Genomic DNA, 25,642 nt, shown 5'->3' on the forward strand with positions numbered 1-25,642 from the left:
ATGTCAAGTCTGCTCTCTCAAGCTTAGCCTTTGTAAATGTTATGGTAACGGGCCCTCTCTCTAGAGCACTATCTTCTAGTCTAATAAAACAGGAGGTAATCCTGTAACAACCTAGGTAATACCATAAACACCAGTTACCTAGAAATGACAGATCCTACTTTTATGTAACTGCCATATCAAATCAGACAACAGGTCTGTCTAGTCTGGTGTTAAGTAATACCTTTTATACTTCAGAGGAAGGCAAAAATCTACACCTGCTCTCTTTAATAATACACCCAAACCATTCATACATGTACACCTCTACCCCAATATAACACGACCCGATATAACACGAATTCGGATATAACGCGGTAAAGCAGCGCTCCGGGGGCTCCTTGTCAAATAAGCAATCAAATTTTATAACTTCACCACAATGTGCATTTTTGAAGGCTTTGGGTGTGGAGAGGTTATAATCATTAAAGTGAGAATGACACTGATCATAACCAAGTAAAGCTAATGCTGTACAGACTTCGATAGAACACGGTTTCACCTATAACGCAGTAAGATTTTTTAGCTCCTGAGGACAGCGTTATATCGGGGTAGAGGTGTGTGTATGTATGTGAAATAGCCATTATTTTATGATCCTGGCAAAGCATTCTTCATTAAAAAGTGTAAAATTTTTGCTTACCCTCATTATCTTGACGTGCAATATTAGAAACTGTGACAAAGTTCCTCCTCTATCTTGATGGGTCCTGCGCTTATTGGTGGATTTTCTTGCCACAGAGATTCACCATGTGGGTTGGGGAACAGCCCAGAGACCTTCCCCTCTGGAAGAACCCACAGTCCAGGTCAATTGGGAGGTTTGGGGGGAACCCGGACCCGCCCTCTACTCCGGGTTCCAGCCCAGGGCCCTGTGGACTGCAGCTGTCTATAGTGCCTCCTGTAACAGCTGCATGACAGCTACAACTCCCTGGGCTACTTCCCCATGGCCTCCTCCAAACACCTTCCTTATTCTCACCACAGGACCTTCCTCCTAGTGTCTGATAACGCTTGTGCTCCTCAGTCCTCCAGCAGCACACCCTCTCACTCTCAGCTCCTTGCGCCTCTTGCCCCCAGCTCCTCACGCTCCCCCCACAAACTGAAGTGAGCTCCTTTTAAAACCCAGGTGCCGTGATTAGCCTGCCTTAATTGATTCTAGCAGCTTCTTCTTAATTGGCTCCAGGTGTCCTAATTAGCCTGCCTGCCTTAACTGGTTCTAGCAGGTTCCTGATTACTCTAGTGCAGCCCCTTCTCTGGTCACTCAGGGAACAGAAAACTACTCATCCAGTGACCAGTATATTTGCCCTCTACCAGACTCCTATACCCCACTGGTCTGGGTCTGTCACAAAACATTAAGAGCAATAAAAATACTCAAGACTTTTTACACATTTATCAGACAAAAAGCCTGGAGATAATATTGCTGTCATATTTCATGAACTGCTCAATACGTGCATTACAATAAACTTAGTTTTTTAAAAAACCCTCAAATGTTAGAAAACCAGGAAATGGCAGAGTTAGGGTTGCACTTCTTAAGCAAGGCACTCAAAGTACCTTAATTCTGCTCCTATTAAGATACACTGAAAAATGTAAATGAGACTTAAGGAAGCATTTTGGGGTGGGGAGGGTTGGAAGAGTGGCACCGAGAAGCCTCCTTAGGTAAATGGAGATTCAAACACCAGTAGGTTCACAAGTAAGGTGGACAAGGTGAGAACAAAGGGCTTGGGAAGATTCCCTCCTTTCCTGTGAACCTCCAGATGTGTCCCACACCCCATCCTTGATTTGCCTGAGGTGACATGCTGGCACCCCTTATGATCTTCCTTGAGACAAATTTATATTTTGTGCTCTTTCTGCAGGGAAAATGGCAGAAACTTTTGTTTTTAAATCAAAGCTTATGAGTCCATCATTCCCAATGTCGAATGTCAAGTTTCTTGGAGCCAAAGTCCTATAGCATAGATCCAAAATGAAAACAATCTGATATTTCACTTTATACTAATTTTTGATACTGTGCACTAGTTCTCAACTAGTCCAATGAATAATTTCTCTCTGCAGCCATTTTTTTTGTGCTACACATTTACAATACTCCCTTTGCACTACCTGAGCAGTGAAAAAGAAGCAGAACAGGGCAGAGACTGAGACTCTAAGTACTGATGGAGCCTTTTGAAATAAGATGTTCAGTCCTCAGGCTGAAAAGCTTGAACAACAATGCCCCAGATGCTATGTGGAATAATACACTGAAACAATTTCCAATACATTTTGTATTCCCAACAGAGGAACAATCCCTCACAATGAGATAGGTAGCCAAAAGGACATCATAGGCCATTGGCAAAAAGGAGTTCATGATCTTCCTCTCCTGCAGGCAGAGAGCTTGAGAACGGCAAGAGCAAGAGCGAATTTTTCTCCATGCACCTATGAACATAAAACACTAATCCGTGTCTGTTGTAACTGGGTATTCTGTACTAGAAATTACAATCTATTAGAATAGATAGTTGCGTCTACAGAACATTAAATTCTTTGCAGTACGCTGTAGTTGTTGATGGAGACTAAACCTGCTGTGGAGATTACATTTGTACAACACCTGGTGCTGTGTCATCCTTTCTCCACTGTAGACTTATATCCAATTCTCTGATGCCTAACCAGTTAACTGGTGACTCTGATGCACTACCAATTTACTTTCAGAGCTGACGAAGCATAGTCAGTTTGCAAGGAAATTTTAAATTTTATTTTTGAACAAAATGTCTTCAAACCAACCTCTGTACTATATCCCACTAAACAGTAAGTACACTACAAGTTTTAATATTTGAAAGCTAGCCATTTACATTATGGTATCCTCAAAAAGCTGATTTTTGAAGAGTCAAAAAAGTTATATTTTCTAAGTTAAATCATTCCAAAAATGGCTAGAGCGATTAGTTTCAAGTATTTTAATAGTTCTTCCTGGATTGAAACGAAACATGTTGGTTTTCATATTGAAGGAGATTTTGAAAAAGTTACAAGGGAGTCAAAAACAGAATGGAAGGGATTCCACAACCATTGGTCTAAAACCTTCATCAGTATTGCCACTATTCTGCACTTTCCCTTTTGAACTTTAGATGAAAACCATCTAGTCCTGGTGACTTACTGCACTTGCATTTCCAAAATGGAGTCTCCTCCTTTAGTGAATGTGAAACCTAACAATTGTGCACTGTTCACTGTTACCCAGTAGAACTCCAACACACACCACCAAAATTAACTCCATCTTGCTCTACGAGGCTCTAAAACAAACTGCTCAAAAAGCAGTTGTTTATGATATCAATAATTTGCTTTAATGATCCATGTCTCAATTTTTAAAATTAGTTCACATCTTGAAGTCACCAATTATTCTGGTCTCCTTGACAAGTCAAACATTTCAGCATTGTATTTAAGCTTTCATTTTATGAATTAAATGCACAAATGTCTTCCTGATTACAGTAGAGCTATTGTTAATAGGTTCATTCAGCTGAAATCTGAACCACTAGATCCTCAACTGCCTTTGGACTGGAAACAAGTTAAATTCTTTTGTTCCTCATCACATCTACAGCCATGTTAGTACAGTAACTCCTCGCATAACGTTGTAGTTATGTTCCTGAAAAATGCAACTTTAGGCAAAACAATGTTAAGTGAATCCAATTTCCCCATAAGAATTAATGTAAATAGGGGGGGTTAGGGTCCAGGGAAATGTTTTTCACCAGACGAAAAACTGTATTTTTTATATATATATATATATATATATATATATATATATATATATACATACACACACACACACACACACACACACAGTATAAGTTTTAAACAAACAATTTAATATTGCACACAGCAATGATGATTGTGAAGCTTGGTTGAAGTGGTGAAGTTATAGGGTGGAAGAGGGTGCGATACTTCCCAGAGAATGCCTTACACTGCTAAACGATGAACTAGCACTTGGCTGAGCCCTCAAGGGTTAACATGTTGTTAATGTAGCCTTACTCTACAAGGCAGCATGAATGGAGGGAGGGGAGACAGCATGGCAGATAGAGACACAGTGTGTGTGTGTGCATTGCCCCTTTAAGTATGCTGACACCATTCTAAGTACATTGCCTTTAAAAAGATCAGGAAGTTGAGATAGCAGCTGCAGCCAGCAAGCTCTCTCCTTCCTGAACCCTGTCCTGTCCCCACCCTGCTCTATATGGAGAAGTGGTAAGCAGGGGGCAGGAGGACACCCTGACATTAGCCCCTCTCTTCCCCCCTCCCCTGCACAGCAAGCAGGAGGCTCCCAGGAGCAGCTCCAAGGCAGAGGGCAGGAGCCGTACATGGCAGTGGGGGGAGGGACAACTGAACTGCTGGCAGTTGATAGTCTGCTGGGCAGCTGCTACACAGGGAACTTAGGGGAGCGGGGAGCTGATGGGGGGCTGCCGGTCCACCCTGGTTCCAAGCCCCCACCAGCTAGCTGCAACGGGCTGCTCTTCCTGCAAGTAGTGGACAAAGAAGGAGGCTGCCAAACAACTTTATAAGGGAGCATTGGGCAACTTTAAACGAGCATGTTCCCTAATTGATTAGCAACGTAACAAGGAAACAACATTAACTGGGATGACTAAGTGAGGAGTTACTGTATTTCTGTCCAACCTGAACTGCCCTCTGCACCGGATGGCTTTCCTTCAAATCCTAGTTTTAAATTAATCCCCAAATTTCTGTATTCACTGGCAGCAATCTGGCATGCTTAAAGTTTAGACTGAGCCCCTTCCAGCAGAGCAAGACTTCACTAACCCAAAAAGTTCCTAATGAACTTTCACTCTTCTTCTCTGAAGTCTTCTTGTCCATGCATGGGAACACTCTAGTTCTCTATCTGACTGATCGTAAGTGTGTATCTAGTAATACTTCTGTCTTGAGTTTCAGCTTTCTATGGTACTTTGTACCCTAAATATTCCTTCCTTGACTCCTATCCTGCATTTCCTTGCACCTTGATATCAACATCTAAGTAATCAAGTAACAGAGGGGTACCGTGTTAGTCTGAATCTGTAAAAAGCAACAGAGAGTCCTGTGGCACCTTTAAGACTAACAGAAGTATTGGAGCATAAGCTTTCGTGGGTGAATGCCCACTTCATCAGACGCGAAGTGCGTCTTGCATCTGATAAAGTGGGCATTCACCCACGAAAGCTTATGCTCCAATACTTCTGTTAGTCTTAAAGGTGCCACAGGACCCTCTGTTGCTATCTAAGTAATCAGTTTCCTTCCCAGCACCTGTCTATAAAGTGACCTAACTTGCTGGAGAGAACCAGCATTCTTACAATAAATTTTTGTAGCCCTCACAAAACAGTTCTCAACTATTCAGCCTCCTCTAGCATAATGCTCTGGCGCACTGTAAACACCACAACTAGACCCTCCTGGCCTTTAACTGGCATGATTATGGCTACCTATTCAAAGGAATAGGGGCAACAAGCTCTACCACTCTCCCTCAAACAATCCTTAAAAATCAGTGAGAGTTGGGATTGAAATTTTCACTTTAGGAATTCAAGACTAGATGTATTCCACTTTGGCTCTCAGATCCTTGAGTTGCTTGAATTCATTACGTGCATATATATTACTTGGCCTCATGATAAATACTTAAAATTACTGAATCTGAAGTAGCAAACTTGACAGCTTTATCCTGATTGAACTGCTATCCACCAATTTCCCCTAGTTTGGCTTGGGTCCCAGTGCAGTGGCTACTGATCTACCATATACTGTACAAGGGCTATTAAAACAAACAAAAACCGCATAATTGCTTGGACTGAAAATTCTTTTACGGATATATTCTCTCCCTAATGCTCAAGTTATCATACAGGAGTTATATAAGCATAAATGTATAGAGGGAGCAATATACTCATTACGCTAGATGCATGGAGTGAAAAATACAGTAAGTGGTATATATATTACAGCACTACAAAAAGTAATTTTCCCTCTGTTGTTACTTACCCCTTCTTGTCAAGTGTTGAGAATAGGCCACTTCCACCTTGACTGAATTGGCCTCGTTAGCACTGACCCCTCACTTGGTAAGGCAACTCCCATCTTTTCATGTGCTGTAATAGATAAACTGCTTACTCTATTTTTCACTCCATGCACCTGATGAAATGGGTTTTAGCCCACGAAAGCTTATGCCCAAATAAATTTGTTAGTCTCTAAGGTGCCACAAGGACTCCTTGTTTTTGCTGATGCAGACTAACACGGCTACCACTCTGAAACCTATTACGCTAGATATTACTTCAATACACAAGTGCTTAGCAACAGTCACTAAAGACAACAAAGATAATGCCAGAACTGAAACAGTGACAGCATCCTCCTACTTCTGCCCGAAAACTCCAACAGACCCTGCTCTTGAATATCCACTCAATATTTCATGAAACTTCACCAAATGTCACCTTACCAAGACAAGATGGCATGTCTCATGATTTCAGATGTTTTCCAATGGGTCTGTGCCGATTTGTCAGTTCCTTGAAGCAAAAGTTTTTATGTTGCCCTTTTCTACTTAGGACCAGAAGCCTATTTTTTCATCCAGTTATAGACCAGGCACTCGTTAACCTCTCAGATCTCTGGAGAATTGTGGTTTTAAGGGATCCCAGAAGGGAGGGACAAATTTAGAAACCCGTTTATCCAGTTCAACAGAATTGAGATGTTATGGTTTCCATTGTTCCGGTGGGTCCCCTCCCCCCACACTCTCCCCGCCCGCGCTCCCCAAAATGCCAAATTTCCATCATCAGAGCTCTCTCTATAAACGAATACTTTGTTACTGGACTCAGGAAGAAAGAAACCACAGGCCTGTTAGGGACAGAGACAGGAGTGGAATATGTGCTTGAAAGCATGTTTATTCGGCTGGATTGCAGATGGCCAGTTTAGGAATAAGGATATCGTATTTTTAAGCATTTCATAACGTCTTCTTATTAATTCCAGCCAAAACCACCAAGACCAAAATTATCTGAAATTGGTGCTTATGCGTCCTGACCCCAAACCCAACAATGTTTGCATATAAAATATATATATTTCCCCCAGATTTAATTTTTTTAATCAATTAGCAAACAGTGTTCCTGAGAGACTAAGGAAAAGACAGGCTTCCATGTTTAAGGAACTGAAATGTGGTATTTGGTAGATTCTACTTCCAGGAAACCAAAATGCTGAAGTCTTAGAGAGACAAGCTGCAAGCAAAGAGCCCTCCTAAAGGAAAGGGTTTTATTGGACCAGCCCCTTGTCATTAAACACTCCATATTTTACTTTAGTCTGATATTTTTATTTACATCTAAAACCCTTTTTCATCTCCGAATGAAAGCATTCACTTCACTCTTCTGTGAACATGGGGAGAGGCTCTCTATAAATTAGCCCACCCAAATGAGATGCTGGTATCCAGGTGACAGGAAGCTGACATACCCATACCGGTAACAAAGGGACTGGTTTTCATGAAACTTCTTACCTCTCCTTAATCCAATTGACCTTTATGAGTGTTGCAGTTTACACATTTTGAATAGCTAACTGCTGGGGACCATTACAAAGAAAACCTGAAAGGGCGAGGGATAGCTCAGTGGTTTGAGCATTGGCCTGCTAAAACCAGGTTTGTGAGTTCAATCCTTGAGGGGGCCACGTAGGGATCTGGGGCAAAATCAGTATTTGGTCCTGCTAGTGAAGGCAGGGTCCCTTCCAGCTCTATGAGCTAGGTCTCTCTCTCTCTCTCTCTCTATATATATATATAAAGCCACATCATTCTCCCCTCCCCAACAACAAACTCTCAAACCAACCCAACCTATCATAGCCAAAAAAAAAAAACCACCCAAAAGAGCTCTGCACAAGCTGGAAAAGGCTCCTTTGTCCTTGTCAAATAAGCAATCAAATTTTATAACTTCACCACAATGTGCATTTTTGAAGGCTTTGGGTGTGGAGAGGTTATAACCATTAAAGTGAGAATGACACTGATCATAACCAAGTAAAGCTAATGCTGTACAGACTTCTGTACATATCTTAAAGTCTGATTTGTGCATCAGCTCATGCTATGCCAATCCTGAGTTCTCATATGCCTCTGCCAACGCATATTTTTATCTGAAATTTATTTATGCCTGATTAAGCAGAATATAACACGCTACAAGAGTCATTGGCAAGATGTACAGTACAAGAAGTTACCGCAGTCATCTGTCTCAAAATGAAAGGGCTGGATCATCACAAGGAGTAGACAATATGCCAGCAAATTATATACTGTGGCATTCCCCTTCTCAGGTTTTGTTTCTTTCTTTATTCAGTTGTCTTGGTGCTATTATAGGAATCCAAATCAATATTGAAAAGCCAACCTTTCAGATAATAGCAATAAAGTAAAAAGGTCATCCAATTAATTTAATTTCCTTCCCTATTAGAGGAAACTGGTTACTTATTCCTAGATTCTAATTCAGAGATTTAAGTTGGTTACTTATTTGCAGATTCAAATTTTCAATCTAAGTTTTCATACTAAAAATGTGCCAATTCATAGTTGTACATATGTTTAGAAATACACTGTTCCATGACACCTTTACTGCACAAATGATCCATAAGTACAGTAAGGAATTATACCACCACCTAGCTCTTACATAGCACTTTTCATCAGAAGATCTCAAAGCACTTTACAAAAGGTGGGGAAAGTGAGGCCACAGGAAGGTGACGTAACTTGCCCATGGTCACCCAGCAGGGCAGTGGCTGAGACAGAAACAAAACCCAGGTCTCCTGAGTCCCAGTCCACATCTACAAGGCCACATCTGACCATACAAAGTATGAGTGACAAACCAGTTCTCTGTAAAAGGATATCTATACACTATGTAGACAATTCAGGAAAGAAATTACACTTTTCCTTGACTTGATGCTTGATTTCTGAGCAAAAGCTTATCACCTGACCGCTCTTCCCCCTACCACTGCACAAATCCACAATACATTGAGTAACAGGTATGTGAATCTCTGTGTGTGGCAATTACCAAGCTTATTACAATTTGTCGGTTAATTTTCAGAGGAAAATATTCTGCACAGAAATGAAGTGTCACATCAGTGAACAGAATGCCATTTTCTGTCCAGAATTGTATAACTTTACAGAAAACATATCACTTCTAGGAATAAGCCAACATCTTTAACATGTAAATAAGGAGCTGTGAGCTACAATAAAAGGACATATTTCAGTCTACCTTTCCCCATATGCTCCATTTGCATGGGAGGGAAATAGTGATGAAAAGGAAGAAACAAGTGAGAAAAAAGAGTGCACTTTTGAAACCTGGAATCATTGCACTACAGAAATGATAACCTACCTGGGATGGCACAACTTGATAAGTACCACCATCCACTAGATTATTAACTCAGATGCCAAATACATACATTTTCAGAATTAACATATTTACATAAGCATTGTTCAAAAACCTAAGTAAATAAAAAAAATCTTCAAGGAAAATTTTGAAAAGACTTTGCAAATACAAAGAGGATTGTGTAGTCTGAACATACGCTGTCACATAACAAGGGCCTTGTGGATTTCTGTAGCATTGTACCTGCGGAATGCATTAGCAGCTACAGAATTCCCATATCCAAGGCTTTTAAAAAGTCTAGTCATGAGATCACAACATGCACTTGGAAGTTAACTCTTTGAGCGCATGCTCTGTACAGAACTGGCACTGACGGAAAAACCACAAGCTGGCACGGCTGAGAAAGTTGTACACAGGGACAGACCCATGTCTCTGTAGTTCTCCCTGAAGTACTGAAAGGGTTGAAATCACCCCACCAGACTCCCACAGAACAGAGCAAAAAACTGGCAATTTAAATTAACTGGGGAATTTGCCTTCTAATGAACAATTAGGATTATGTCCTATGTCTTTATTAGTTGAATGATATCAAATACCTGAGAATAATGAGATACCCATGGTCAGGATTGGACCAACTGTGCAAAGTCAAGCAAAATGTTTATAAAAAGGACTGATCTATAGAGAGTTAGAAATCATAACTTCTAGAATACGACTTAAAAGGCAGACTACTTCCACGTTACACTTACAATGGGGAAAGGAAAAGAAAATAATTTTTTAAAAGCTGCAATTATTTTGAAATACTAAAGCAATTTTACTTGAAAGTTTTTTGAACAACTCTTCATTCTCTACCCTTATTCCGCTGTAGCAGTTATAACAGTGATATTACAGCACTTGATTATTCACTATTTGACATAACTTCTGATGTTGGTATCAAAGTTCGGTGAATGGAGAAACGTTTCTCTTGCTTTCCAATTGCCAACTTTATTTTGTCTGTACCATTTTGTGGGAGGCTGGTGACTTTATAGGTGGTGATACAGCAGTGCGTTGACAGTTTAATGGGTAGAGGGAAATATGTAGCAGACTAGTGGGTACATCTGGAACTGATGAGGAGTGGAGTAGGATTCGGTGCCAACTGGAAGCTCTTGGTAATCACAGAAAACATGTGATCCTCCACATGACCCACAATACATTTTCATTGCCACAGGAATACTTACTGATGCTGTCGTGTGTTTCATCCTTTATTTAATGAAGAAAATCCAGCAAAATAAGGTCAATCCTTTTGGAAAATACCCCAAAGCAACTAAAGAAAGAAGTTCTTAGAAGTAGCTATGATACAGAAATCAACATCCCAATCGTAATATCCATTTGATAAAAGCATTCCAGCGACCCACTCTACAGTTCAATTGAATCCCTGTTTACTTACCATAAAAATGAATGAAACTGAAGAAGCAGAAGCCAGAGGCAGCTATCCGCAGTGCTGTGGAATAAAACTGTTCTTTTAAACACAAACCAATTCCTTTATTATCCAACAAGTTGAAAAGCAAGGCAGCAGGTGCGGGGGGAAGAGGAGCAAGAAAGTGCACAGGCATACAAAGGAGAGAAGACTGGCTATCAGCCATATCCCCCCAATTCAGATTTTTATGCTACCTGAAGCTGTTGGGAGCTGTCATTGAGATTGTCCTCCCTCCGTCTGGCCTCTTCTAGCATCTGTGCACTCTTCTTTTTCTCCACTTGCTCTTTGTGCTTCAGGTTTGCTACCTTCTTATTTTGATCTTTGACTTGCCTGTGAAGTGAAAAACGAACACTCAGAGCAAAATCCAGAATATGTTTTCAGTCAGTCCTGGCTCTTGTGTGACCTGGACCCAAGAATGGTGGAAAGCCCAGAAACATTCTCACTCATCTTGTAGAAGTCCACAAACACTCCAGCTTCCAACCCACACTCAATTGTAAACTTCATTTAAAGAACACTTCGTTTTACCCACCACTATTAAGAGAAGTGACTGGAAGTTCCTGGAGTAATCTCAGACTGCATCACCCCATTAATCTAAAACTTCAAACCGCTACATCTGTAGGACTTGTTGATCAAAGACATACCTGCTCTCTGGTGACTCGTCATAGTGTATTATACACATATATAGAAACCCATATTACCTTGTGTACACCATTGTACTTTATTCAAGGGGGTGGGGGGAGGAAGAGGAATTAAAAAAAACCCCACAACTCAAACATACAGGAACATCTGTAAGGTCCAGGCCATCTGCTTCAAGCAGTAAAACTATTTTCTCCAACCTCAAATTCTACTTGTTTACTAGATATTTTGTGGTATATTCCCCACCCCCCTCTTAGAGAGACAAGAAAGTGTGCATAATTTCCTTTTTCACTCGCATCTGTGAATTATTCTTGATGGTTCTGGCAACTACCATTGCCCACAGCAGGGGTTTGGCCTTTCTGGGCATTAAGACACATGGAGTATGGAACCTAATTACAGACCCTTTAATCTCTGTCTCCTGACCACAGAAAACTTAAGTCTAAACTTTTGGTCCAATCAAAATAAAACAGACCAGCTTTGCTTCCTCAGCCTTTTTCTCCATAATTACATCTGGAGTTTGGACTCTGGAATAAAAGACAGATTCTTTGGTCCCAAGCTTTCCCCCCAAATATCATACAACTAGCATAGAGAACTCTTTAATTTAATGTTTAGAAAAAAATCATAAACTAGCTTCCTTTTTGGTGCATCACACACACAGAAGAAGAATGTTCCTTCTGAAGGCATTTCAGAAAGACATTTAGAATAGATCACAAACAACTTTGGCTGCTTTGATATTTCCTTCAGAGCTCACAGCAAAGAGATTACCTCTTTGCAGTATACACCAATTAACTGATTTATAGGCTGGTCAGTGCTCTGCAGTGCCATACAAGGAATTTGGGTTCAATTCCTAGGCTGTGGTTTTTGCTCCCTGAGCCAGCTGGGGCTGGAGTAACTGCATAGATAGCAAACTCCCTTGGTGTTGCTTTGCAGACAGACACTCTCATCACAGAGAAAAGAACAGTGCTGATGGCTTCCAGAGACAGTCTCTTCTAGCTCTTCTCAATCAAGGAAGATGACCAAGATGAGGTGTCTCGAGAAATATGGAAGCGGAAGTCCTTTGCTTATGACATTATAGAATCATTGGTGTACCTATAAGTGCCCTTTCCAAAAAACTACAGCTGATTCTACTTGGGATACTACATGGACACAAGTAGTATAATTGATAAGCTGCTCTGGGCTAGTGCTGCATCATGGTAATGGGCACTGAGTCCACTCTGAAAGCTGATCTGCTCAGTGATTACATAACTTTTCTTAAATACTTTGTCAGCACTGAACTGAGCTTGTACAACAGAGTTATTTCTGTACTGTTAAATAAAGATAGAAAGCAGAGTTAATTTATAGAAAATATAGTTAAATAATCCCAACACACAGTATTTCACATGGGTATGCTAATTAAATTCCTACATTAAGGATAGGTGTATGGATTTGTTTTGATAAATTTGATGAAGCTAAATTTATCCATTAGAAAAATATTGCTTGTTATCACTATTTGCTGGTGCATTCTGAACTACAGAAATAAAGGCGTACCACTGATTAAAATAAAAAATGGATTATCTTCTGCAAAGTCCAAATCCTCTCCATTAAAAGGTCTCTCTTGAAAAGCAAGCTGATTAAATGAACTTTTGACATGAAGTTTGCTGCCCAGAGTCTTAGCCAAAAAGCAAGACTTGCTAATGAATTGGCTCCCATAGTGTATGTAAAGGATCATCTGAATGTTGAAGAAGCAGTCAGCCAGAAATTCTAAGGCAAACATAAGTACTTCCTAAAGGCAGATTTTGAGAGAGCCCATGCAACTCCCTAGTGCCTTAAACCACTTGATCCAAGCCAGAGTTATGGAAGCTGCATAAAGTGCAGCCTAGGGCAATCCTACTGTATCTTTGATGGAAAAAATCATGTGGCTCTAGTGAAGACCTTGAATAAGATAGGGATTTATAGTAAACTTGGCTGTAATGGTTCAACTATTGTTAAAAAAAAAAAAAAAAAAAAAAAAAGACAGGTCGCATGTGTCTTGGGCAAAGAAACCTATAACTTGAAAAAGTGAAGTAATTGGGAAGGTGTGGGGGATGTGACCCAGCCTCTTTCATTGCCCACATGAACTGCGTGTTGCCTCTTACCCTGCCAATAGAAGCACAGATGATCATAAGCAGAATAAGGACAATGGACTTTAAAAAAGCAGACTTCAACAAACTCAGAGAACTGGTAGATAAGATCCCGTGGGAAGAAAATCTAAGCGATAAAATTATTAAATGCGCAACTGCCAATTATTCCAATCCAAAGGAAAGATAGAAAGAACAGTAAAAGGCCAAAATGGCTCTGATCGGGAATGCCTTAATGACCTGAAAATCAAAAAGGAATCCTACAAAAAGTAGAAACACAGACCAATTGCTAATGAGGAGGACAAACGAACAGCACCCATATAGGGACGAAATCAGAAAGGCTAAGGCGCAAAATGAGTTACGTTTAAGAAGGGACATAAAATCTAGTAAGAAGTTCTTTAAATACATTAGGAGCAAAAGTAAGATGAAGGAAAGTGTAGGTCTTCTACTTAGTGTGGGGGGAGAGCTAATAAAAACAAGCTGAGGTGGTTAATGCCTATTTTGTTTCAGTCTTCACTATAAAGGTTAATTGTCACTAGATACTCAAGAAAATTAATATTAACAACAAGGGGAAGGAATGCAAGCCAAAACAGGGAAAGAACAATTTAAAGAATAGTTGGATGAGTTAGATGTCTTCAAGTTGATAGGGCCTGATAAAATTCATCCTAGGATACTTAAGAAACTTGCTGAAGCAATCTTGGAACCGGTGGCAATTCTCTTCAAGAGCTTATGGAGGATGGGAGAAGGGCAAACATAGTACCTATTTTTCAAAAGTGGAACAAAGAGGACCTGTAGAGTTATAGAACAATCAGCCTAACTTCAATACCTGGAAAGATACTGGAATAAACCAATGAACTATCAATTTGTAAGTACCTAGAGGATAATAGGGTTATAAGGAATAGCCAGCATGAATTTGGCAAGAACAAATCATGCCAAACCAACCTAATTTCCTTCTCTGACAGGTTTACTGCCCTAGTGGATGGGGGGGAAGCAGCAGCAGATGTGACATATCTTGATTTTAGTAAGGCTTTTTACACAGTCCCACGTGACATTCTCATAAGCGAACTAGGGAAATGTGATCTAGATGAAATTACTATAAGGCGGATGCACAACTAATTGAAAGATTGTATTCAAAGAGTAGTTATCACTGGTTCGCTGTCAAAATGGGAGAGCATATCTAGTGGGTCCAGAGGGGTCAGTGCTGGGTCTGGTACAATTCAATATTTTCATTAGTGACTTGGATAATGGAGTGGAGAGTATGCTTATAAAATTTGTAAATGATCTCAAGAGAGGAAGGGCTGCAAGCACTTTGAAGGACAGGATTAGAATTCAAAATGACCATGATAAATTGGAGAACTGATCTGAAATCAACAAGATGAAATTAAATGAAGACAAGTGCAAGGTACTTCATTTGGGAAGAAAAATCAAATTCACAACTACAAAATGGGGGACAACTAGCTAAGTGCTAGTACTCATTAAAATGATCTGAATAGTGGATCATAAATGTGAACAATGTGATGTAGCTGCCAAAAAGGCTAATATTATTCCAGGGTGTATTAACAGGAATGTTGGATGCAAGATGCGGGAGGTAATTTTTCTGCTCTACTTGGCATTAGTGAGGCCTCAGCTGGAGTACTATGTCCAATTTAGGAAAGATATGGACAAATTGGAGAAAATCTAGAGGAGAGCAACAAAAATGATAAAAGATTTAGAAAACGACCTATGAAGAAAGATTAAAAAACTGTGCATGTATAGTCTTGAGAAAAGAAGACTGAGGGAGGGACCTAAAGAGTCTTCAAATATGTTAAGGGCTGTTATAAAGAGGATGGTGATCAATTATTCTCCATGTCAACTGAACGTAGGACAAATAGTAATGGGCTTACTCTGCATCAAGGGAGATTTAGGTTAGATATTAGGAAAAAACTTTCTAATTATAAGTGTAGTTAAGCTCTGGAATAGATTCCAAGGAAGGTTATGGAATCCCCATCACTGGAGATTTTTAAGAACAGGTTGAAAAAAAACATGTCAGGGATGTTCTAGGTTTATTTCATCCTGCCTCAGTGCACGGAGCTGGACTTGATGACCTCTTGAGCACTTCCAGCCCTACATTTCTGTATATGAAGGCTTGTTATACATGCCCAATGTATGCCCTTCAACTATTTCCCAATTTTTTTGCACAGAAAAGGTGCGTAAAACTCACCATACAAAGAAGACTCTTCCCTTTCCTTCAGAGAACTCTGCTTCTGGAGAGCTGGAACCAGAGCAGCATTTATATAGTGCATTTCATCTCAAAGAATCTGAAATTTTGGACTCACAGGAAAAAACAGTTACCTACCTTCTCGTAACTGTTGTTCTTTGAGATGTGTTGCTCATGTCCATTCCAAGTAGGTGCGTGCGCGCCGCATGCACAGTTGTCGGAAGGTTTTTGCCCTAGTGGTGCCCGTTGGGTTGGCTGTGGAGCTCCCGGAGTCGCGCCTTCGTGGCGGTGTATATAGGTCCCTGTCAACCCGCCGCCTCTTCAGTTCCTTCTTGCCAGATACTCTGACAGAGGGGCAGGTGGGTGGGTCTTAGAATGCAAGAGCAACAGTTATGAGAAGGTCGATAATCATTTTTTCTTCTTCGAGTGCTTACTCAAATAGGTGACTCCCAAGAATCTCCTAGGAGGAGAGGTCAGAGTTCAGCGGATCACAAATCGCAGCACTGCTCTGTCAAATGTGGCATCATTGCTGGCCTGCTGCATAATGGCATAGTGCCATGTAAAGGTGTGGATTGATAACCATGCTGCTGCCCTGCAGATGGTCTTGAATGGGAACGCTGCCGAGGACGCCTGTGCCCTCACAGAGTGTGCCATCAGCACGAGGGCAGGTATCGTAGCCAGGTCGTAGCATGCCCTGATACAGGCTGTGATCCATAAAGAGATTCTTTGGGATGACACTGTAAGCCCATTCTTCTGCTCTACAATTGCAATGAAGAGTTGTGTTGATTTTTGAAATGGCTTTGTTCTTTCAATGTAGAAGACTAACGCTCGCCTGACATCCAGGGAGTGGAGCATTCACTCCCTGCTCCTAGTGTGCGGCTTAGGAAAAAATACTGGAAGAAAAGTGTCCTTGTTCACATGGAATGATGAAACTACCTTTGGGAGAAAGGCCGGGTGTGGCCGCAACTGTACCGTGTCCTTATAGAAGACAGTATATGGGGGCTCAGAAGTCAAGGCCTTAAGCTCAGACACCCTAGTGGCTGAAGTTATAGCCACCAAGAACACTACTTTCCAGGAAAGGTAGAGAAGAAAGCATGTTGCTAGGGGCTCAAAGGGAGGCCCCATCAATCTAGAGTGCATCAGGTTGAGGTTCCATGGAGGAATTGGCTGTCTTACTTGAGGGTACAGTCTATCTAGTACTTTGAGGAAGCGGCCCACCAAGGGCTTAGCGAAAACTGAATGACTGGCCGAACTGGGATGGAAAGCTGAGATAGCGGCCAAGTGCACCTTTATTGATGACGCTGAAAGACCTTGCTGTTTCAGGTGCAGCAAATAGTCCAGGATAAAGGGAATCGATGAATGTAAAGGTGGGGTGTCTTTTTGTAATACCCAAATGGAGAATCTCTTCCACTTGGCCAAATAAGTGGCCCTAGTTGATGGATGGCTTCCTGCTGCCAAGGAGTACTTTTCTAACAGGGTCTGAGCATGAGAGTTCCAAGGGTTTTAGCCATGGAGTTTTCATGCCGTGAGGTGGAAAGACTCTAGATAGGGATGCTGGAGGAGGCCGTGGTCCTACGAGATCAAGTCCCTTCTGACCTTCAGCAGAACCTTGTATACAAGCGGGAAGGGTGGGAATGCGTAAAGCAGGTGGTCCTTCCAAGGGAGGAGAAAAGCGTCTGCAAGGGAGCCCGGGCTGTTTTGATTCAGGAAGGAGCAAAACTGATGACATTTCCTGTGGTGACTTGTTGCGAACAAATCTATCTGGGGAAACACCCACCATTGCAAGATGCTGTCACAACATCCGGGCAGAGGGACCACTAGTGATTGTGGAAAGATCTGCTGAGATGATCAGCCAGTTCATTCTGGGCACCCAAAAGGTATGAGTGGGCAATTGCATGAGGGCTTCCAAGCAAAGGGGAGAGGAGCGAGTACCACCTTGTCTGTTTATATAGAACATTGCTGTTGTATTCTCGGTAAATACTGAAACATCTTCCTTCCAGATAGGCCTGGAACATCTGGCAAGCAAGGCAGACCACTCTTAGCTCCCTGACGTTGATGTGAAGTGAAAGTTCTGCCTGGGACCAGAGACCCTGAGTCTTCCTAACTGCGCTCCCCATCCATCACTGACACATTCGTGACTACCGACATCGAGGGTTGGGGCCTTGAGAAGGGCACTCCTGAGCATACCACTTGTGGGCTGAGCCACCACAGGAGGGACTCAATAACCGGAGTAGGAAGTGTAACTAACTTGTCTCAGAGGTCTCGTTTTGGCCTGTACACTGAGGGCAGCCAGGCCTGAAGAGGTCGGAGCCAAAGCCTCGCATGATGTACTACATATGTACAAGCAGCCATGTGACTGAGCAAAGTCAAGCAATTTCATGCTGTAGTAGTGGGGTATCGTTGTAAATTCTCTATGATGGTGCCCCTGGTCAGAAACGTGATTCCGAAAGGAATGCTTTGGCTTGACCTGAGTCTAGGAGAGCTCCAATAAACTCTATGCTCTGGGTGGGGGGTTAGAGTTGATTTTGACACTTTCGTTATTAGTCCAAGCTTGTAGAAAGTCAACCGTATCAGGTTCCCGTGCAGCTCCATCTTAGCTTTGGTACGGCCCTTGATTAGCCAGTCATCTAGATACCGGAATACTTGTACCTGTCACCTCCTCAGGAAGGCGGCTACAACCGACATGCACTTGGTGAACACCTGAGCGGCTGCTGATAGGCCAAAGGGGAGAATTCTAAACTGATAATGGGTGTTGCTGACCACAAAGCGGAGGAACTGCCTGTGTGACGGTACTATTGACATGTGAAAGTACGTGACTTTCAAGTTGAGGACGGAGTACCAGTCCCCCGAATCCAGGGAAGGAATAATGAAGCCAGGGAGACCATGCAGAACTTCAGCTTTTTCAGGAAATGTCAGGAATAAACCCCCTTGCCCCTGAACTCCTGAGGGACATCCTCTATCGCTCTGGCTTCTAGGAGCATTTGCACCTCCTGTATGAGAAGTTGCTCGTGAGAAGGGTTCCTGAAGAGGGACAGAGAAGGGGGATGGGAGGGAAGAAGGGAACAGAATTGGAGAGAACATCCAACTCTACCGTGTGTATGACCCATTGGTTCAAAGTGATTCGGGCCCAAGCATATTTGAAATGGGATAGACGATTAATGAAATGGGGGAAAGGATCCGGGATTCTGCCTAGTTTTGCTTGGGAACTGAAGACTGCCTTGTCGAACCATGGCCCTGATTGGAAGAGGGCTGTAAAGGCTTTTGTCTATTACTCCTGCCCCACTTTCTATTGTAATCTTGTCTGCGAGGAGTGGGCAGAAGCGTGGTGGAGGCTGAGGTTTAAAATACTTTCTTAGTGGGGCTGGTGTATGGAGCCCCAGAGATTTCAGTGTTGCTCGCGAGTCCTTGAGACAATGGAGCTTAGAGTCGGTCTGTTCTGAGAACAAACCTGAGCCATCGAAGGACATGTCTTGAATTGTTTGTTGGACCTTGTGCGGGAGGCCTGAAACCTGCAGCCATGAACTCCTTCGTGTGGCTATAGCAGTTGACATTATGTGGGTCGTTGAGCCCAGTGCAGCTTGCAAGGAGGTCCTTTTCTATAACCTTGCCCTCCTCGAGGATGGCCCCAAAATGTGACAAAGATTCAGCTGGAAGCAACTTTTTGAACTTAGTGTTCCAAGAGTTAAAATTATAGAGATGAGGACCCCTTGCTGATCCTGAAGCTGGAGTAGACTTTACAGCTGAAGAGGTCTAGCTTCTTTGCCTCCTTAGATTTGGGCATTGGCCCCTGCTGCACTTGCCTCTCTTTCTCATTTGCAGCTGCCACGACTAGTGTGCCCAGTTGAGGGTGGGTAAATAGGTATTTGTACCCCGGTGAGGGTACAAAACACTTTCTTTCCACCCTTTTGGCCGTGGGGGGAAAGAGAGGCAGGAGTCTGCCATAGGGTTTTGGTAGTGTTTTGGATGGTCTTAATCAGGGGGCAAGGCCACCCTTGAAGGACCCTCGGGAGTCAGAATATCCATCATAGGATCAGCGGTCTCCTCCGACACCTTCTCTGCCTGGAGGCCCAAGTTTTGTGCCACTCTTCTGAATAGCTCCTGGTGAGCTCTGTTGTCCATAGCCAGCAACGTGGCAGAAGAGCCAGCTACTGCCTCGTCCTGGGAGGATGAGGATGAGGATGATGCCCTTGGTGGCACTGGATCTTCTTGGCCCTCCAAATTTGCGGGAATCCTCCTGTGCTGATGTTTCTTGTGCGGTTCCGGGGGCGGTACTGGTACCTGTCTCGGTGCCGGCATCAGTGATGGCCACGGTGCCAGCTTGGGCGCTGGTCTCCAAGCCATGCAAAGGTTCTCATGCCATAGAGGATGTCGGGGGAGCCCGCCTTTCCAAGGTGATCGACAACGATCTGGAGCCCGCCCCTGGGCTTGATGATATGACCACAGGGTCCAGATGGGCCACTGTGTTGGCACCTGCCATTGGGGTAGCCAGGGCATCATAGGAATTTGTTGCCCCTCTTTCTGCTTTGAACGGTGTCGAGAGCGGTGCCGGCTCCGCTTTGAGACTTACGACTCCAGCTCTGAATCTGAAGACGAATTCAACTTTGGTGACCGGGGCGGTGACGGAGAGTGGTGCTGAGGGGAGGGAGACCAGTGCCGCATCATGGTTGGTTTGCCCTTGGAAGGCACAGTGCTTCTCTGCAGCGCCAGTGCTGAGGACTGTGGAGCTGTCATTGCTATAAGGTTCCTGGCTGCCCTCAAACATGTCCAGGGTGGATGGAACATCCAACTCCTCTACTTGGCTTTTCCGCATGGAGGAATCCACTAGAACCGGACTCAATGGACCTCTCTGAGAGGCTGGAGTCAACAGTGCCAGTTTAGTTGGAGCAGGGGCTGAGTGTCCCAGTATGGGACGCACTCCACTAGCATGTTTCTTCTGCGGCACTGGCGAATGCAAGTGGTGCAGGGTAGCTGCGGAGCAGGTCTTCAGTGCCAGAGAGTGGCGATGCCGAGGGTCTCTAGAGCTTGAGTACTTTCTTGGCACCGCAGCCTCTCTTACTGAGATTGGTGCACTCTGCACCAAAGTACTGAGTTTAGGTCCAATGAGGGCTGGGGATGGAGTCCCTCTACTTTTTGTTTCTTGGGCAAAAGCCTTTGCAGATCTTACACCTGTTGGTCCGGTGGGCCTCCCACAAGCACTTTAAGCAGGAGTTGTGAGGATCTCCCCTTGGCATAGGCTTCTGAGAGGGAAAGAACATGGTGGGAGAAACCCCAACAGAAACTTATCTAACTATAAAACTACTTGAAAACACTAACTGTACGTTAACTATTTACAGGTACAAAGAAAAAGTCCACTAGGGGATCGCTTGCCATAGCAAGAGAGAAGAAAGCAGCTCCAACGACCGTCACGGACAGTAAGAAGGAACTGAAGAGGCGGCGGGTCAGCAGGGACCTATATACACCAATATGAAGGCGTGACTCCAGGGGCTCCAAGCTGACCCAACAGTTACCACTAGGGGGAAAGTTTTCCGATGACCATGCACGTGGCGCGCACACACTTACTTGGAATTTACATGAGTAATCTATCCACTACTGAAATTAAGTAGCTTCTATGGCAGAGACTGACTGTTAATAGACCTCTTGCATATAGACCTCTTGCATATGGGGTGGAATAGGGGCAGGATCTGATGGGGAGAGCATAGGAGCAGAGAGAGATAAGGACAAGCTGGGGGGGGGGGAGCAATAAAAGAGTTTATAACCAACAGAATACACTACCCTACAGAACCTGAATCAAATCACGGATTCCTATGTCCCAACATTTCCCTTCCTGTCAGCAAATCCTTGTGAAGCCCACTGGCAAAGTGTGTTTTTCATCCCTTACTAGTGCTGGTCAACGCACAAAATGACAGTCTTCTACTGCTGAGAATTACTCATTTAGTCCAAGTGGATGAGAACTGTGCTGTAGATCTACCAGTTCCGAAGTTTAGGGGCATCAATGTGGTTTCATGTAATAGTGGTTCTTTTCCACTTGCTTAAAAAAACCAAACAAACAAACAAACAAAAAAATGGTAGGAAATTACATGAAAAACCCTACATTAGAAGAATGTTGAAGTTGCAAAGTTAAGCACTCAAAATTTAGGACACGCCAGATTTAAGAATGTCCACGCAGCCTTAATTTGTCCTTCTTGATCACATACTATTTTTTCAACAAACTCTTTCTTCTTTCAGTGCACAGGATGGACCTGATCAGGGGACATAAGAACATAAGAACGGCCGTACCGGGTCAGACCAAAGGTCCATCTAGCCCAGTATCCTGTCTACCGACAGTGGCCAATGCCAGGTGCCCCAGAGGGAGTGGACCTAACAGGCAATGATCAAGTGATCTCTCTCCTGCCATCCATCTCCATCCTCTGACAAACAGAGGCTAGGGACACCATTCCTTACCCATCCTGGCTAATAGCCATTAATGGACTTAACCACCATGAATTTATCCAGTTCCCTTTTAAACGCTGTTATAGTCAAATCAGGGACAAATCAGGACTGTGTAATAAAAGAGGATGTTGCCTGTAGGATACCTGCATCACTTGTTGCAGAAGTTGGAAGGCGTGTAGTGAACAAAGCAGGGGATTGCAGGAAGACAAAGGATGGTCTTTAGGTGAATGTGGCCCTGGAAAACTGGACGCTATCCTTGCCTCTGCCACAGAGTTCCTATGTGATCCTAAGCAAGTCACTTAAACCAGACTTTCCATAGTGGTCTCTAATTTTGTGTGCGTCATTTTCTGGGTACCAAACTTGATAGCCTGTGGTCTGATCTGTAGAAGTGCTGAGCACTCATAGCTACAACTGAAGTCAATGGGAACTGTGCTCTGAACATATAAACTGCTATATTATGCTAAATTCTCTGATGAATCAGGTCTAGTCATCTCAGATTAGGCACCCAAAATTATTGGAAACTTTTGAATTTATCTCTGTGCCTGAATTCCCCATCTGTAAATTGGGGATGTTACCATCGCCTCATCTCACAAGGGTGCTGCATATTCATTAATATTTGCAAAGCACTCAGGTACTATAATGAGGAGTACCACAGAAAAGCCAATAAAGAAAACAACAACTGTCTTCAGAACAGGGTTTGACTAGTGTACAATAAATAAGGCCTGGGACCACAAATTTAACAAGGATAAAAAAAAATATTGAACAGCTAGCTGCTTATTGAGTACCATCCATCTTACACCCTGAATGAGGCAGGGGTCCTGTGGAAAAAATAGCATGTGATCATGTAATTAAAGACTGTATCATAATGCATAGGCAAAAGGCAGCCGAATTAAAGTTGCATAGGAACCTTAATTCTGTCATTTAATGTCCTTCTCGTGTAATTTTGTGTGTGTAATTATATAAATAAAACAATCGTATTAAAGAATATTATCAGGTTAGCACCTCAGAACTGCACTCTCATTGGCAATAATGTAATAGCTTTATGACTATTTTCCATGTGGACATACTAAATACCTCCCTCTAGTTATCCTGATAGGAATCCAACAGTACTATGTGCTGTAAGTGGGCAGACCAATGATTAAATAGCATCAAGAAAGTCACCATTAATTAAAGAATGGATGAACTTGACTAAAAGATGTAGAGCATTAATTACAATAACTGGTAATTGCTACAGAAAAATCTTTGTTAAAGTGGAGTTTAGGGGAAAAAAGAATGGCAGAGATTTTAATAAACATTAGAAAGCCAGTACATTTTCATAAGGTAAAGCTTTAAAGAAAGACAAGTATCTGAATGTATGGAAATGCCGAGTTAAGCTTCTTTCTGAGATCAAGTTATCTGAGTTATCCACAAATCAGACAATAAAATTATCCTTTGGTTAAAGGTAACACAAGCGAAAATATGTTTTTTTTAAGCATATTGTATTAGGGAGGGAAATAGGACTTATACTGGAAATACAATTTCAATCTTGACTATGGATAGGCTTCTGCTTCCAGACCAAGACTCTGAAATATGATATGGTTCCCTAAAAACATTAAGGCTTCCAAAGTGACAGATCTTTTCCAAGGTCTCCAAACCTACCCTGGTTAGCAACTTCTCATACCAAATTCCAGGTAAAACACAATCTATTAGAGAAAGTCAAAATCAAAGAAACAAAGCCCAAGATTTTAAAAAATGACTAATGATTCTGGGTGCCTCAATTTTTGGATGACCAACTTAAGACACTTAAACAGGGCTTAATTTACAGAAAGAGCTAAGCATGCTTTTAAAGGGTCCTCAATAGAAAGAAGGGTGGAAAGACCAGAAGACCAGTGGGAAGTGTGTAATATACAACTTTGGGGCTTCTTAAATAACTCTGATCCTGAAACTTACATCATGGAAAAACTTCCATCTAGTGTTCCAAAAATGGACACCACAGAGGACGCTATCAAATTATGAAAATAGCAATAGTATTCCCATGCTTAAATCGAAGAAATAAAAATATTGTAATTAATACCAATCTTGTCTTTTTAATCAATCGATTCATCAGTCATACTTCTTGGCCCTCATTGCCACATTATTTGAATTCTTCAAAATCTTTATCCTCACAGAAGCAAGATATTATCATTAAAAAAAAAAAAAAGATGGGTAACTGAGGCACCGGGAGTCTAAATGACGTGCCCAAAGGCACACAGGAAGTCTGTGATGGGGCAGGAAAGGTCTCCTGATTGCCAGGCTTGTTATCCTAACCACTAGACTATCTTTCTTCTCCATCTACCATCATGCATAAAGAAAAAAAAATCCTAAAAGCAGTTAGTGTCATAAAACCTGTAATGGTAACAAAATCCTGATTTTTTTCTTACTTGAGCCCTGTCACAATGGCCAGGTGTCAAATGAATTATATCCAAGTAAGAATCTGAATTGGCAGAGGCAGAAACAGCAGAAGCTCCCAGCAAAGCTCTGAGTTGTTTATGATTAAAAATCATATATTTTCTAGGACAACAATGCAGGAAAGACTTATTGAAAAAAAATTCTTCAAATTCATTTGGATCCTTAAGCAATCTGAAAAAAGAGGACTAATCTAATTGTCTTATCACCTGCAAACCCGTCGAAAGATTTAAAAAAAAAAATGTAATTAAGGTTTATTCCTTTTGTTTACCAGTTCCCTTTCACTCCGTAAACTGTGGATGAACTTGTAGTCTCTTCTATATTAATCTGCATTTTTATTTTTATTTTTAATGTTAATCTCAATTTTTCTACCTTCAGTAGTAATGCACACCAGTAGAAATAACTGTAAGAAGCTTATTCTTTTTCTTACAGGAATTTTCATGCTACTTGTTAAAGTTACATAAGGCTTTATCTTAGTTATTTTAGATGGGAATCATATGTTTGTTAAATAGAAGTTGACAATCTTGTTAACACTGAAAAGAAAGCAGAATGAAATTTTGTTTATACTTGTATTCAGACCTTTGCTGTAAAAATCTTTCCTACATATTTATGTGCCTAAAGCCCTACAAAATATTTTAAAAATCATGTATTCAATACTGTAAATTTACAGCACATTGCATAGTAACACACTTTCATTGCCTTAAATGGCTTACAGTCTAAGAAAATAAGCAAGCACACAGGTTATATTTCATGTAAGAACTGTATGCTCCAGGATCTCAGGAAAAGACAGATTTTATGCATAAGTAGCACAAAGGGTTGGTCCTGTTCATTAGATTTAGGTACTTGGAAAAATGCTACTACACTGAGAAGTTTAAGTAGACATCATGCCAGAGACACAGCGTGTAGCTAGTCATTTATTGGTGTAGCATTACCACCACCCACAGGACAATCCACTGTTCTTGAAACTACTACTCTTGACAGATAGCCTAGCTGCATGTGTTTCAGTCCAGAAAAGGATCACACACTTTATTCCTGGACATTAATTAAACTGCACACTGAATGTGCTCAGCAACTGAATCACTGGTGTAGAAACTAAAAAAAAAAAAAAAAACCCCAACCTCTACACAATTAC

General features: G+C 42.0%; 1 protein-coding gene across 7 annotated transcripts in view; it reads right to left on the reverse strand.

Annotated features, from left to right (window-relative positions):
* ERC1 (ELKS/RAB6-interacting/CAST family member 1) overlaps positions 1-25,642 on the reverse strand; it is a 524,735-nt gene that overhangs the window by 246,968 nt on the left and 252,125 nt on the right. For all 7 annotated transcript variants that reach the window (XM_024204585.2, XM_024204602.2, XM_024204575.2 and 4 more), the window contains one exon: positions 10,923-11,058. In XM_024204585.2, coding sequence (XP_024060353.1) covers positions 10,923-11,058 — 136 coding nt within the window. The remainder of the gene's footprint in view (positions 1-10,922; positions 11,059-25,642) is intronic.

This window comes from Terrapene carolina, unplaced genomic scaffold (genome assembly GCF_002925995.2).
Source record: "Terrapene carolina triunguis isolate 2854851 unplaced genomic scaffold, T_m_triunguis-2.0 Scaffold190, whole genome shotgun sequence".
Classification (NCBI taxonomy): Eukaryota; Metazoa; Chordata; order Testudines; family Emydidae; genus Terrapene; species Terrapene triunguis.